Consider the following 15,966-nt stretch of genomic DNA (forward strand, 5'->3'; position numbering starts at 1 on the left):
TACATCGATCATGTACAAAATGTAGTTAATAATCCAGTCTGGACTTGAAAGGCCTACAGCTGCTCCGTGGCCCCTTAAAATGATAGGGATAAGACGGGAAAGTTCTCACTAATGAATATTCAACAGCAGAGGCCCATGATTGCATTGGACTCCTCCCACTTTTTGAGAACACGTTGAGCTGTCCGGTGTCCACGGTGCTGAGGTTTTCCGGCGAGCTTACACCGAAAGTCACGTACAAATTATACGACTATGGCAATGGAAAAGTAGCGTCTTTAACAACAGACAATAAGGAAATACGGATCAGAAATTCACAGGATTACAAGTGTATTCAGAATGGAATTATTCAACTGTAGTTTGGGAGGAATGACTTGTACCATCGATATGCGCAAAACAGCGTAAGAAGGCTACATTCAGGTGAGGCTAAGGCTTCAGACTCCGATGAAAGAAAGTTTGTATTGTTTTTCTTTCAGATCCGTTGTTTCACCTAAAATGTTCGAAAGTACCCTGACAATAAATGTACACCGAGACAATCGCATTATAGTTAATTTTGTCAGTGTTGGTATTTTAATTTTCCTACAGTAATTTTTCTTTTTGTGAGAAGTAATTGTTTGGTGTTAAATCAGGGGCAAGGACACCATGCAATTACAAATATTATATATGAGCATGAATATGAACTATTCTCGCAAGATCTTATTTAGGCGGCCTTAACTCCACAGTATTAGTGCTAATCTGCAGCTGCACGTGTTACAACCGTGATCTGTTACACCATAAATCAAACAGCAGAACCTGTAAGTAAATAGACATCCTCGCCATGGTGACGTGTCATAGAAAGGCACATCAACAAGACTTTAATCAAGGAAAGGGTGTTTGTGATTATATCAAATGTGTCAGTAATATCGCTCCCTGTGGAGTGCTGCTTGTTCTCTCTCCTTCCCTCTCTGGTGCAGGTGTAGGGTATGACACATCATAAACCATGTTGCATTTTGGTGTGAATTTAGACTTTATTCACCCACACAACTTCATGAACTGAAAAATGTACCTATTAGAAGTTGGATTTAGTGCCAGTAAAAAATAAAATGCATATATTGTCCTTGCTTCGTTGTAGTGGCTACTTCAGGGTTTAAAATCCATCAACATTATTACTGAAATTATTTAAATAACAATGCATTTCTGACTATCGAATGAGAACAATAACTAGTTAGGCCCCTCTTGATTTCATGCATTTATTCATGCACACATATCAATCAGACAGTGTTGGCTACATTACAAAGTTTGCTTGCCAATATTAATTAGCCTAATCCCAAGCCACAACAGCACCTAACATGGTTTGCAAGTACATCCCAGGTAAACACAGGTATACATAACCCACCCACAAACGAAGAAACACACTCGAAAACATTGTTTCTTTCTTTCCATACTGCTGAAAAGCTGAACCAAGATTATTCATGGCATGGGGTGCAGGTTTGTTCTCAAATGAGGGTGGGGCTGCTTTTTTATAACTGAGGATGTGACCGTTAAATATAACTTTCTTAATAAAAAGTGTGTGTGGGGGGGGGGACAGATTTGTCGTTTTCAAAAAGTGGGCGGGACAACCCATGTGTAATGAAAGGTACACCTCTGAATAATCTACATATTCACGTCCAACAATGTGCATCATGTCAGATTTACAAGTCGTTACCTAGCACATAACCTAAAGAGAGGGTTAACACATGCTGTAGGCCGTAGTGTACTTATTCTAAAGCTGAGGTGATCTTTGTGAGTGACAGGGCACTGATCTTGTTTAGTGTTTAGGACATAATCGGGATGTATTTTTAGGAGCGGGACCTAAAAATACATCCTGATTATTTATAGTCTCTCAGATAGCTACATTGTGAAAATAGGTTTCAGCCAGCACATCAAGTACATGTCTGACAGTGTCCAATCTGACACATAGGCTTACAGCTATTCCCATGTGTCGTTGGCACTTACAACCATGATCAAATGCAACGTTGGGACAATGTGACGCTGGGTTTTGTGACAGTGCTGACCCCAGACCTGTGACTGGTGTCATCTACAGTGTTGTACAAGGCTGGATGTCCCTGGGCCACAGAGCCTGAGGAGAGACCATGGCCAAGATCTGCACAGAGCAGTCTTACCCCACACGCCATCGACCATCCATCCGCACGCCGGATGCTGAGCTGGAAGACGTGGAGAACGGGACCTACAGGTCAGACTTCACCACGGGCGCTGCCACAGCAGTCGAATCAAATACGCCCAGTCATTTCACACTCATTTGTGGTTTGTGGGAGGTGTAAGAAAAAAGGAGGATTGCCTCATTGAGACGGTCAGGAACGTTAACGTGTGTGTATAACGGTTCCGTCTGTAGACGGTGGCTAGACTGTCGTATTTCCTTGTTGTTGTCTCTCCTCCAGGGGGCGCTCTCTGTGCGAGGACAACTCCTCAGAGATGCAGGGGGTCGTGTCTGTGGCCACCAGCAGACTGCCAGAATCTCGCAGAAGTTCCTTTGCGGGGGCGGGCGCCATGGCCAGGTATTCAGCAAGATGCCCGATTCCACCAGCAGTGTTGTTTGATTTTAGGCTGCTTTGTTGAGGCCACCTCCAACCAGGGCCATAGGTTTGTTTTCAAATGTGGGAGGGACGGAAGTTTTGTAATACCCGATGATGCGGCCATTGTATGACTTTCTTAATGAAACATGGGGGGGGGGGGGGGAGGACAGATTTGCCTATAAAAAAAAGGGTAAAATGAAACCTACGCCCCTGCCTCAAACGCCAACCACCAGTCCAGAGACACTCATATCAGAGACCACAACATTTGTTACCGCGTACCTTCTTTACCTCCTGCTGATCTCCTAGGCTCTCTCACTTCCTGTTCATGCTGCGCAACTGGGCGTCGCACAGAATGCACGGCGAAGTCGAGCGACCCGATTCGTTCCTGGAGCGCTTCAGGGGCCCCGAGCTCAAAGAAGCCTCCAGTCGAGAGAGCAACGCCCAGTCTCTGGGCCACCCCGATCGTCTGCGGAAGAGAAAGTACGTCTGTCTTCAACTGTTTGTGTTCCCATAACTGCCCATAACACTGTTCAGAGAGAGATTATAGAGTTGGTCATGTTCAAAATGGTGAAATGACTAGTGCCTCAAAGTAAACCTTCCTCCCTGGACGTGGAATAGAGATCTCATGATCCGCTGCACCTCTCATGAGTCATGACCCGCCGTGTAACCTTGTTTAGAGCACCACAGAGCACAAACAGACTAGGGGGTGACGATGCCTATCCTATTCAGATGTCTCACTCATCTGTGACACAGTGTTCTCTAAACAAAACTCTCTTCAATCTTTCTCCAAGTGCTGTCGGTCACTGGCCACTGGCCACTTACAATATGAACAACTGCAACAACACAGACGAGTAAGTCTCCCATACTGGGTCAGCAACTAGGAGACCAAACGTAGTGGGCCTGGAGTCATTCTAGAACCCATAGACCTTTCTAGAAGGCATGTAGCCTTCCAAAAATCGGTACTGTTCTAGAAGCTATAGACCGTGTTCTAGAAGCCATATCATGTTCTGGAAGTTGTGTAGTCGTTCTAAATGCCATATAGTTCCAGAAGCTGTGAAGTTTAATGTGTGCTTGGAAAGTACCAAGAAAGAGCTAGCTATGAACCATAATAGAGAATACTAGTATTATAGTACAGTATTGTCACAACACCTATCAAATGACATGGTAAGATGTTGCTTGATAGGTTTACCATACCTTATTGTCTAATGATGGACATTTTTGACTTGGTTTCCATTATAAGTACATTGTTGGTGCTGGTTATACTGTAAAGCCACCATAGTATAAACAAGAAAAAAAAGCCATGTTTTCGTAGGTGGCATACTCAGTTGGTGTCATGTTGCCATCTAGTGGCCATATGTGTGGCCAGCACCCTAACAGCTCTAACAATGTCTGAGCTAAAACCAAACCTAACTTGATTAGACATATCCAGCGTCCACCATATCCTCTATATCCTGACTAGTTACAGCTCTGTAGCATGGTCCCGTAGTTCAACCACTGTAGTCCATTACAACGCCTCGTAGGTCCCCTCTCTCGTCAACAAGATGAAAAGCAAAACGTGTTATCCGTAGCAAAAAAGAAGACAAGAAAGAAGAAATTAAAAAAGATGAGAAAAAGGACGAGAAGAAAGAGGACGAGAAGAAAGAGGACGAGAAGAAAGAGGACGAGAAGAAAGAGGGGGATAAGAAAGAGGAGGAGAAGAAAGATGAAAAGAAAGATGAGAAGAAGGATGAGAAGAAGGATGAGAAGAAGGATGATAAGAAAGATGAGAAAAAGAAAGTGGAGCCGCCGTAAGTATCTCCCCGCCGTATCCAAACCATAGCTTAGAGCTCGAAACTAGGACTGCAAAACACCTGTAAAGGGTAGGATTTCCAAATTCCAGTGTGGATAATTTAAAAGTGACATCTGTGACAGCAAATAACCCCTTAAAGATGTTTGGATTTGCACTGTAAATCTGACCAAAACATCGATTTTAGGAAAGAAATTTGGATCATGGACCCCTCTCATGATCACTACTACAGATGGCTGACCATCATCGCTGCTCCAGCATTCTACAATCTGATGATGCTTGTGACAAGGTATCATTTTCCTCTCCTCTTTTCAGCTCTTCATCTCTCCATCTATCAGGTTTCCATAGTGACCCCAATGGGATTGTCTTTTTCCCTCTTTTCCAGGGCTTGTTTTAATGAACTTCAGAACTCTTACACGACTCTATGGATGTCTTTGGACCTCATCTCAGACATCATCTACTACATGGACACGTTTGTGAGGTCAAGAACAGGTCCGCTCCTCTTCCGTGCTGCCCCTCTAAGATCAACCGAGCCTAAACTGAGGTGCATTTGATATCACAGTTTTCACCATTTTGTTTCCTTTACCTCTGATAGGTTTTCTGGAACAAGGCCTGATTGTGAAAGATGCCAAGAAACTGAGGGCAAAATACCGACAAACGCCTCAGTTCAAATACGACATGATGTCAATGATCCCTACAGACATCCTGATGTTAAAGTTCGGCTACAATAACCCTGAGCTACGATTCAACCGCCTTTTCAAAATGTCCCGACTGTTTGAGTTCTTCGACCGCACTGAGACCAGGACCAGTTTCCCCAACGTCTTCCGTATCAGCAATCTCGTACTGTACATCCTGATCATCATCCACTGGAACGCGTGCATCTTCTTCGCCATCTCCAAAACGATTGGTTTCGGCACAGACACTTGGGTGTACCCCAACATCAGTCACCCAGAGCACGGAAGACTGATCAGGAAATACATCTACTGTCTTTACTGGTCCACCCTGACCCTGACCACCATCGGGGAGACACCGCCCCCGGTCAGAGACATCGAGTACCTGTTCGTCGTCGCCGACTTCCTCATCGGCGTGCTGATTTTCGCCTCCATCGTCGGTAACGTCGGCGCCATGATTTCCAACATGAACAAGTCGCGCGCCGACTTCCAGGCCAAGATCGACTCCATCAAGCAGTACATGCAATTCCGTAAGGTCACCAAGGACCTGGAGGCCCGGGTCATCAAGTGGTTCGACTACCTGTGGACGGAGAAGAAGACCTGCGACGAGAAGGAGGTGCTGAAGAACCTCCCGGACAAGCTGAAGGCCGAGATCGCCATCAACGTCCATTTGGACACCCTGAAGAAAGTGCGCATCTTCCAGGACTGCGAAGCCGGTCTTCTGATCGAGCTGGTGCTCAAACTGCAGCCTCAGGTGTTCAGCCCCGGGGACTACATCTGCAAGAAGGGCGACATCGGACGCGAGATGTACATCATCAAGGAGGGGAAGCTGGCGGTCGTCGCGGACGACGGGGTCACTCAGTTCGTGGTGCTTAGCGACGGAGCCTACTTTGGGGAGATCAGCATCCTGGGAATCAAAGGCAGTAAGGCGGGCAACAGGAGAACCGCCAACATCCGAAGTGTGGGCTACTCTGACCTGTTTGCGCTGTCGAAGGACGACCTGGTGGAGGCTCTGACTGAGTACCCGGACGCCAAGAAGGCCCTGGAGGAGAAGGGGAAGGCCATCCTGATGAAGGACAACCTGATCGACGAGGCGGTGGCAAACGCCGGGGCCGACCCCAAAGACCTGGAGGAGAAGATCGACCGTCTGGAGAGCAACCTAGACGCCATACAGTACAAGTTCGCCAAGCTCCTGGCCGAGTTCTCCGCCAGCCAGATGAAGGTCAAGCACAGGATCACCCAAATGGAGGCCACGGTGAAGTCAGTCTGCCCCGAGGATCTGTCTGAAGTGGTCCCGGACAAAAAGACCTAGTCAGTTCACAGCAGTTTACCCAGAGACTTAACAGTATAAAAAAAGGAAGATTTTCGTTTTTTTAAGATACCTATAAATAGGTAGTTTGATACTTTTCAACCCATTTATATCCATTTATACATTAAAACCGTGTATGTATATTATCATTCATGCAATATGTACTCTTTGTGTGAAAAAAAGAATGTGTCAAAACTTTGCTGTACCATGTATGCAGTGCATATACATTGCGGTATGCCGTGATTAAGATGTACCAAGCACCCTGAACCACACCGCGAAGATGTTACCTGCACAGACGGCGGATACCTTTTGAGGAGCAGAGTACCCACACTTCGTCAAGGACAAATCCATCAAACAACCATGAGTGGTTATGGGAATGTACAGTTTTCCTGTCTTGTGAGTTTAGTTCTATGAATGAAATGTTTCACAACTGATTGATTTCCTGTATGTGTCAATGCGTTTCGTGTGACGTGTTTGAAACCAGTGTGTTCACGGTGGTTCGTTACCCTCTCACAATAGTCAGACTCTGTGGGCTGATCTGTTCACTGGAGGAAAGGTCAAACGATGTGAAGGAACAACACAATAGATACGAGAGGCTCCCAATTCATGTATGCATGTCACCACATTGTGTGCTTGTACAGTACTTATGAATTTCAGTTACACTGTCATCAAAGCACTCCAATGTCTCATAAACGACACAAGTATGAAATCCAATTTTGTCTTTTAGCAATGTTCGTCTAACAAAATATTGAATAAACGACTTAAAAACTGCATTGTTTGTTGTGGTGGGTTCTTTGCTCAGTGAAGGGCTGCATTTGCCATGTTCCCTGATAAGTAATCACTACCTTGTGTGGAGAGTTACTGTAAATACAGAATGAGTATGAATAGAGAAAGGAGCCTATTCAATCTTGTTGTCACGATACGGGCCAGCTCCTTCCCCAGCAACAGAGTACAGATCATGTTTTGGTTTCGAGGTTGTCAACACAGCTCAAGGCAGAGCCTGCGCGGCGTCGAACGACCCAGCGGTTTTGTCTGTGAAGACGCGGCGTAGAGCCATGCCTGTCGGGTGGAGAACCTCCACGTCTGAGCTGTCTCACCGAGTTACCTTGTTCCACTGGAGAGAGGCGGCTCTGCTGGAGAAACAGCTGCGCTCTCTGGAGATCCTGAAGAGGCAGACGGAGGCTTCCTTCCGCGCGGAGCAGCGCGCCGTCTGCCTCCGCTTCCTCACCAAGCTGCGCGGGACGCGGCGGAGACACGGCGGCGGGGTGAGCGGGAGCCGGCAGGTGGAGACCTCCTCCACCCTGGCCTCCGCCAGCAGCGGCCTCCAGCCCAGGGGGAGAGCCTGCGCGTCAGCGCCGTCGAAGGTCGGCCTCACGCCGACGGCCTCCTCCTCCGTCGCGAGGCTTGGTTCTTGCGCGAGGAGGACCGCTAGCCCACAGGCATGGACCGGGCCAGGGTCAAAGCTCCAGAGAACACACAAACACAGTCGCCCACGGGCCCCAGACCACCCCTTCACAGCAGGATCGGGGATATCGACAGCAGCTGTGGGAAGCCTCCCTCAGCCCCTCCGTGAGATCCCTCCGCTAAAGCGAAGGTCACATGCTGAAGGTGGCAACCTTCTAAGCCGCACTGACAAACGCCCGGCCGTCCACGGACGCGTCCACCCAGGGCCGTGCGAGGACGGCGGAGCAGCAAAATACCTGAGTGAGAGGGTGAGGCTCTTCATAGGGCAGGTGAGCGTCCTGGGGCAGCAGAACCGCCAGCAGGGGGCGGTCCTGGATGACTACTACGCTCGGCGGCTGCGGGCTGAGGCCAGGCCGAGAAGAGAGGAAGCCCAGGACATTGAGGAAGAGCTGGGCCGGTGGGGGCCGGTGGGCAGGGGGGAGGCCTCCAGGAGTCTTACCCTGAGGAGGGTGGATGAGTCGGCCTCTGGGGAGTACCTGGCCCTGGAGCACTACAGAACCCAGCAGACCAGGGAGAACCTGGTGGAGAGAAATACCTCCAACTGAAGCCCTGGGCCTCGCCGTCGTCCTCTCTGAATACAGTGTGGTGGTTGTAGGTAGGTTGGAAAGTTGATGTGACACTGGACGACTTCAAAAGTCGACTCAATGATGTCATGTTTTCCTCCTGCATACATGCAGTGCTGTGCTTGTTCTTGAGTTCTCGGAGTGTTTTAGAATGTATGGAGGGAGGGTGTCACTCATTCTCTCACTTGTATGACATCAGTCAAAGAATGTAGTCACTTTTAATCCGTTTTGCAGCATTTATACACACAGGTGATTTATGATGATTTAAATACACATTCTTGTCTCTCCTGAGATAGGCTTTGACCGAATAAAACAGTTTACCAACTGTACATCTCCATTCTGTGACCAATACACACACACTGTCTTTTTGTGGAGGGCGAGGAGGCTTCAATGTGTGCAGCATAACACATAATAAATCAATCAATCACAAAAACATATCTAAAAACAATACGAACCAATATGAAGAAACAAAACGTTTTCATTTTCCAAGCATAAGAAGCAGTCTCTTGAGTTCAGCTGTGAAGTGGTAGCAAGCACTGCAAAGCCACTTAGGTGAGATGGCAAAGACAGTTGCTACAGTACGTCAGTATATGTAAAGTGAAGTGTGGTAACTAAACAGCATAGTCATTCTGTCATGGCATGAAACAGGATACAAAAAAAAAATGAACACTGGCCAGGATTGATGGCGGTGTTAAACAAATACCTCACGCACACACACACAAAATAGGTTTGAATCCGACTCTAATCACCTCAGGGAGCCAGTTACGACAGTAAGATGTAGGACTCCAGCCAAGACTAGTAGCTTGGTTTGCTAAAGTCACATTACCGGCGTAGCAGCACCATAAACAACCCTTGGGACAGTGGGTCTGTGTCCTGATTACAGCAGTCCTACGCCTCAGACCACACTTATGGCAAGAGAAAGGGGAAGACTTCAGGTCCATCTACAGGAGAACATGTTCCTAGAAAGACAGACAGTATATATATATGTATATATGCTGTACACTGTACCGTTCACTGACCTGCTAGTTAAGTGCACTTTCACAGTTTCACGACAATCAGATACGGTTCAAAACTGCTTGAAATTTTGCTCAAATGGTATTACACGGCAAAAATCTAAAACTCCATCGAAAAGGGGGGGGAGCGAAAGAAAAAAATAACTGTCTTTGGAAAACATCGAAGCAGTAACAGGGTTGGGTGTAGGGTGAATGGGTGGGGGGGTTGGGGTCACAGTCATCCAAGACCTGGCACAGAACCCCCAGTTTGAGCAATGAGCAAACCCCTCAACGACAACAACAAACCGCAACGGGGGGGGCGAGGAGGCAAGCAGCCGACCCAAAAATGTATCCGACATATCAGCGATAGCATTTGCTGCTTTACGGTTTTGCATTGCTAACAAAACCAGCTGAACGCTGGGTAAAAATATATACATTTTGAATCTTAAACTTCTCAATCTTTTTTTCCTAGGAGGTTTGCTCATTGTTCTCCCTTTTCAAATAATCGCAATCATACTATATAGTGTAGGTTGCCGAAGTGTCCGCGCGCGTGTGTGTGTAGTGACAGTGAGGGGTATTCAGGCACAGGATCACTGCAGTTCTTCCATTTCAAACCACGGTACTTCCTATCGTTGACTTTTCCCTCTTCTGAAGATAGCAAACTGCACCCAGGAAGTGTTCACAAGCTCGTCTGTCCAATCACAGCATCCCGAATCCTTTGGCATAGGTGATGGCTTTGAGGAGCCTCTCTTTCAGTTTCTCCTTGGTGGAATACTCCGGAAGCAGCAGTGCGTTGAAGCAGGTATGAGAGGTGGGTAACCTGGAGGAGGAGGTGGTGAGAGAGAGGGGGTGAGAGAGAGAGATTAGGGGACAAGGGAGAAAAGAGAGAAAGATGGGAGTGAGGGAGTGAATCAGAGAGAGAGATGGTGTGGGGAGGGTGAAAGAAGATCGAGGCAGGGGGGCGAGGGAGAGAGGGAGAGCGAGCGAGTGAGAGAGAGGGAGAGTGAGAGAGATAGACAGACCGAGAAAGAGAGTAAATGAATGAGTGAGGGACAGAGTGAGAGACGGAGAGGAGGAAGATAGAGGAGGGGGTGGAAGAAGAAAAGAGGCAGACGTAGACGGAGACGACCAACCCATAAGCCCACGTCAACAAGGGACCGGAGCTGACCTGTCTGTGTCCGGGCCGTTCTTAGCGATGATCATCTTCAGCTTGCCCAGGCCTCCCACGGGCGCCCTGTCTGTGCCTGTGGTGAACTGGAGAAACAGCCTCTTCTGCTCCACACCGAACACGTGCACCGTTTCCCAGAAGTCTCTGCAAGCAAGCGAAATCCAAAATTCAATCAAAAACGTTTTTCCATACTTGCTGGTCAAAGCAAAAACCAAGCAATGTTACGGTGTCATGACAGGAAATGCATAATAATAACATGTCTGTTTACTTGATGATTTGGCAATCTTTGCTGTAGCCGCCGTCATACTCTGTGGTCTCTTCAAGGGCCTCGAAGTCAAGATTCTAGGAAGTCAGGGGAGTCGCAGTTAGCGAATGCTAACAAGAGATAGCGTTGGAGAAAAAAAACAAGACCAAAAGTGCTTTCTCTGAGATGACTCTCCCTACCCTGCTTCCACAAATGAGCAGCTCCACTTCTTCCGGCCGGAACAAGCACTTGAGCGGAGACTCGTTGGTCACCATGTGGAAGCCTCTCTTGAAGGCTCTGAATTGCCTCTCCACGCTGGTGTTGAGGGTGTACTCTGCATACAGACACACAAACTCCTGGCGGTTGAACACAGACAGAAACAAATCAGCGATACAACAACACAATGTCATGTCAACACAATGTCATCACTGGGAGTCAGGTGGCTGAGCGGTTAGGGGATCGGGCTACTAATCAGAAGGTTGCCGGTTGGATTCCTAGCCGTGCGAAATGATGCAAGGCACCTCACCCTACTTGTCTCGGGGGAATGTCCCTGTACTTACTGTAAGTTGCTCTGGATAAAGCGTCTGCTAAATTACAAAAAATCACAAAGATGGCTGACTACTTTTTTCCCCCCGAAAACACAACAGCTGCCTGACGGTGTGAAGACACCTGAAGAAGCCAGGCTGACAAGACGCTTTTTGTGTTTCCCCGTCACCCAGGCCTCTACGCACCTTTCTGTTCTCGTTCGTCACCGGAATCTTCTCCCCGTCCTCCCTCAGGTCGTACGTGGTGGGCTCCCCGAACAGGTCGGTCTGGGAGATCTGGAAGGTGAGCATCATGTCTTCCTCCACGTTCCCGTCGTACTCCAGCAGCTGCGTCAGACTCTGGTAGAGAAGCTGCCGGAAGGCACGACACAACTTATCAGAGCCGCGCCTCTTCGGGGCCACTCGTCATCTGAGCACCTTCACACGCACGCGCGCACGTACACGCGTACACACTGACACACACAGCTAATCACCTCCTCTGCCAACAGTGTACGTGAAGTGCGTGTGTGTGAAGATAGGAATATCAATCGATCAGACTCGGAAGATTCCAGCATGCTACCGTACTGGATGCGAGTCAGCCAGGTCCAGATGGGTCCCCTTCTTGCCCATGAGCTTCCTGTAGACCACCATGGGGAAATGGACGTCCAGGATGCAGTTGTTGTAAATGGCCAGTCCTAGAACGATCCCGATCAGTGTGTACTGGGCCTCGTTCTCCAGCGAGGAGGGGTTGAACCAGAAGAGCTTGGTGTCGTCGTCGTACGTGAACATCCCTGCGGGGCGACCGCGACGGACAACACGGAGGAAGGAGTTCAGAAAAAAGGGAGGTTCGAACCCGGAAACGGAGAAAGTGAAATGTTTGTCCGATGCGTGATGTCTGTCAAGATGCAATTCTCACCAATATCAATGTTGAAGATTTCCTCCAAAACCAACTGAAAGAACTCTTTGGAAACGCCTCCCTCATCCACTCCTTGCTCCCCCTCGAACTCCACAAACAGCTGCTTCTTCAGGTCTGAAGGGTTCTCCATGGAAATCATTTCCAGCTGAAACGCACGCGACAACACAGGCAACACGGTTAGAGGCACATTGGCAGGTTCAAATCCCGCCTGTACCATATTTTTGCTGCAAAGAAAAGGGCCTACAGGTAGACTATAATAATAATGATTAGATTATTCTTAAATGAAATAATAATAATGTATATAATATTAAGGGCTAATAAGACATGATTATCACCCCGGCGTTGTTACTCTGTGAGGCATTCCGAGGCTTACCCGGACCAGGGCGTCATCGATAATGTGGTCTCTCCTCACTTTGAGCCTGAGGTAAGGGTTGTGCTGCTGGCCCTGCACCATGCTGTAGAGCGCCGTGATCCTCCGCTCGCTGTACATGCGGATGCGGTTGTCGTAGTACAGGCCCTGGTTCTTGGTGACGGCGTTGAGGATGAACGGGCAGCTCTGGAAGGAGAACTTGCTCTCCGAGTCCACCTTAAAGAAGGTGAAGTCCTTGTCCATCTCCACCACCTCGTTCAGCGGCTCGTTGACAAAGTCCTCGAAGGGGACCAGGGGCGTCCGGCAGTCCAGGGTCCGCACGCCCAGCTCCTGCTCCAGCAGGTCCACCCGGGGGCCCTTCCGGTGGGTGCGCTCCTCCCCCAGGAGCTCCTGCAGGGTCAGCTCGCTGGACTCGAGCTCCTCGTCCTCCTCCTCGTTGTGCCCCACGTCCAGGTCGCCGGCCAGCACGTTGGCGTAGAAGACCAGCTTCAGACACTTGACGGCGGCCACCACCGCCTCGTCGTCGTTCACCAGGTTGTCGCTGTCGTACTCGTTGCTGATGACGGTGAAGGTGATGAGCTGCTGGAAAGTCTCCATCATGCGGCGGATCTGCGCACCGGTATACCGGGACCACAGGCGCGTCAGCCGGGCGAGCCCAGGCAGGGGGAGCTTGCTCATGGCCTTGCAGAACACCGGCATGGCCACCTCCAAGTACTCGGGGCTGTGGAGGTTCCGGTTCTCCATCACGATGATGAAGATGTTCAGATAGTTGGGGTCGGTGTCGTACACGTCCAGATAGGTCAGGTCCAGCTCCAGATTGGGAGTCAGGTACACCAGCGCGTTGAGAAAGGCCGCCTCGGTCAGCTCGTTGGACAGCAGCTTGTCGTAGACCCTCCTCACCGCGTCGATGTCCACGGACACGTCGAAGGGGCCGAACCTCGAAGGGACGCTGTCCTCCCTGGAGGGCTCCGCCTCTGCCGCCGCAAAGGCCCCTGACCCCCCCTCCTCCGCCGCCGTCAACCTCTTCTCATCCTCGCCGGCTTGCGTTGCCTCGTCCGCGGAGAGGCGGGATCCTCGTCGGTCCTTGCCGAAGACCCGGCCCTTCCGGAAGCTGTGCACCAGGGCGTCCGCGTTGGAGAAGATCCTGCCAATCACCCGGATCATGGGAGAGAAGTCGCCCGTCGCCTCGCAGGCGTCCATGATGTTGTACACCGTGTGTTCGGTCAGGTAATGCACCTCTGAGGACAGATCCAGCAGAGTCAGTGAGTAAACAGACAGGAAGGACAGGAAACTGTTTTAAGATAGGTCATGCAGTAAGTGAAAAAGAGAACATTTAGCTATATTTGCTGTTATTACTGAAATGTTCTTTAGTGTATTGGAATCTTTTGTAGGACCTGGAGTGGGTAAATAGGGGTGAGAGGTTAAAATAATGTTTAAAAAGAAGACCTCATTCATTTTACCTGCTAAACGAATATATACATATATATATATATTTGTGAAAGAAGACACATGCAGGGCGTTTGGTTCATCTGAGGCTACCTTTGTAGTCTTCTCTGGCGCTCATCTCGCTGTCGCTTCTGGTTAAAGCCGGGTGGATCCCGTTGGCTCCGTCGTCCGGATGGGCCCCGTCGTTCTCTTTGTCAGAGGGGTGGCGATCACAGAGTTTGGCGTTAATCTTACATAGCTCCAGTGCCCTGACAGCGGCTGTGTTGCTATCCACGGGTTGAAAATCAAGACACGACGCACAGAATGTATTCGTGCAGTCCCCATTTCCACAGCCCTCGGTTAACTGGCGAAAGTAGCGCTCGATTAGATGCTTTGCAGTCGCTTTCTTCCTGCACAAAACGTTCAAACAGGAAGTGAGAAGGTTTAATTCATACTAGCTCTCCTCATACATCCAAATGAGCCATTAAAACAAATCAAGGATGTTTAAAATGCCTTTTACTGGCCCATGTTGCCATCTAACGACAGACACTTGTCAGACTGTCACTGATGGTCCGGGCCAGTGTCCTAGACCAAGCACATCAAGACAATGGTACAGTATGAAACCATGGCAACACTGGAATTAGTAGTGGCATGCCAACTGAGACCACTTACATTCGGCTTGATTCAGAGTCTCTTGTGATATTTGATGGTGCTCTGAAATCACAAGAAAGCAATCGTAAGAGGTATTTCCCGATGTTTAGTACTAGGCCTACATGTTAACCCATGCCATAACCATTGCCATACATATAGATGCTAGTGCCAGTAGACCAATTGGACGATGGTAGAATGCAAAACGTTTGAACAGCTTCAATTTATCTAGCCCTCTTACGAGGTCATAGCCCTTCAACACAACGGTCTAAAAACTTAATTCTCGACTTGTTGACACAATTCCCCCCTCGTTGTCACATTCGTTATTGCTTGGCTACACTGTCGCCTTGGCTTATGCTGCTTGAACATCATGTTGCAACAATGTTTACGGTTATTGGTTCACATCGCACATGCACAGTTTTGTCAACATGGAAAAGAGGGGAGGGGAAAGGGGCAAGGACATTTTTAGCCTCTTATGGCTAATTCTAGCGATGTCCTCTAAGTCAAATCTCTCTATTTATGAGACAAAAAACAACACGAGGGCATAAATGAATCCAGTATTTACAGCGGGTTGTGAACTAATGTCCTAAATAAGTTTCTAACACAAAAGTAGAGAAGTAACGAAAGGTTGTATGCTTATATTTTTCTACCGACCTGTCAAAGTACAGTAGCTTCGTTTACTGGGGACTGATTTTTCTACAGCGGTGCGTAAGTCCTCTCCTTGACAGTCCTCCACAAATTAATTCACCTTGAGAACCAGTGTCCTTTCGATGTGGATTTCTGTTTCTCTTTATTTCTGATAATACTGGTATTTTCTTTTAATCTAAGATACAGTACTTTTGTTTTGGGGCCTGAACTGTCAAGTCACGAAATGTTCACTGCCATTTGAGTAAACACTGAGATATCCCAGCGTGCAATGCGCGACTTGTCAAAAAAACGTCCAATCAGAAATCATCTCATGACGACACGATAGATGGGGGGCCTAGGATAGTTTTGTGATATTAATGCCAACATTGGATTAAAGATTGATAATTAATTAGTAAACAGTTATTATATGTAAAAATGATTGCACACGTTACATTTCAATCGCAAGAGTGAAATATGTGTGTGTGTGTTGGGGGGGAGGTGTTGAAAAATATGACTGGATTTATCCTTTTCCAAAAATAGATACAAATGCATATCATACAGTCCTTCAAAAATTGTTCTTGATCGCAACCTGTAATACTAAATATAATCAGAAGATGGCAGTGGTTAGTAATGACCGTAATCAAAGCCAGGCATGTAACGCAATTACAATTTATGGTTATTTCTCCCTTGTGCTGTGAACGTGTTTCTAAGGG

The 15,966-nt window shown here is 48.2% G+C and overlaps 2 protein-coding genes across 2 annotated transcripts; one reads left to right on the top strand and one right to left on the bottom strand.

Moving 5' to 3' along the window:
• The first annotated feature begins 26 nt into the window (after positions 1-26).
• On the top strand, positions 27-7,100 carry cnga3a (cyclic nucleotide gated channel subunit alpha 3a). Its single transcript, XM_047037221.1, has 9 exons — positions 27-414; positions 2,057-2,206; positions 2,412-2,528; positions 2,853-3,026; positions 3,338-3,397; positions 4,115-4,333; positions 4,520-4,621; positions 4,718-4,824; positions 4,928-7,100. Exons 2-9 carry the CDS (start codon positions 2,106-2,108, stop codon positions 6,313-6,315), a joined length of 2,268 nt encoding a protein of 755 aa, XP_046893177.1. The 5' UTR covers positions 27-414; positions 2,057-2,105; the 3' UTR covers positions 6,316-7,100.
• A 1,699-nt stretch (positions 7,101-8,799) lies between these two features.
• Positions 8,800-15,529, bottom strand: LOC124478701 (ubiquitin-protein ligase E3A-like). Its single transcript, XM_047037085.1, has 11 exons — positions 15,281-15,529; positions 14,651-14,692; positions 14,093-14,388; positions 12,557-13,791; positions 12,184-12,328; positions 11,853-12,058; positions 11,475-11,639; positions 10,944-11,099; positions 10,768-10,841; positions 10,500-10,643; positions 8,800-10,151 (listed from the first exon to the last, which is right to left on the bottom strand). Coding segments are annotated over exons 2-11 (2,544 nt in total). The 5' UTR covers positions 14,653-14,692; positions 15,281-15,529; the 3' UTR covers positions 8,800-10,030.
• Between the last annotated feature and the right edge of the window lie 437 nt (positions 15,530-15,966).

This window comes from Hypomesus transpacificus, chromosome 16 (assembly GCF_021917145.1).
Source record: "Hypomesus transpacificus isolate Combined female chromosome 16, fHypTra1, whole genome shotgun sequence".
NCBI classification, from domain to species: Eukaryota; Metazoa; Chordata; class Actinopteri; order Osmeriformes; family Osmeridae; genus Hypomesus; species Hypomesus transpacificus.

Coding starts and splice junctions, on each gene's coding strand:
- LOC124478701 (XM_047037085.1), bottom strand. Junction 10,644..10,767: donor AAAGATTGCCAAATCATCAA/GTAAACAGACAT, acceptor GCTTGCTTGCAG/AGACTTCTGGGAAACGGTGC. Junction 10,152..10,499: donor AACGGCCCGGACACAGACAG/GTCAGCTCCGGT, acceptor CTCCTCCTCCAG/GTTACCCACCTCTCATACCT.
- cnga3a (XM_047037221.1), top strand. CDS start 2,106: ATGGCCAAGATCTGCACAGAGCAGTCTTACCCCACACGCCATCGACCA. Junction 4,334..4,519: donor AAAAAGAAAGTGGAGCCGCC/GTAAGTATCTCC, acceptor CATCGATTTTAG/GAAAGAAATTTGGATCATGG. Junction 4,825..4,927: donor GTTTGTGAGGTCAAGAACAG/GTCCGCTCCTCT, acceptor TACCTCTGATAG/GTTTTCTGGAACAAGGCCTG.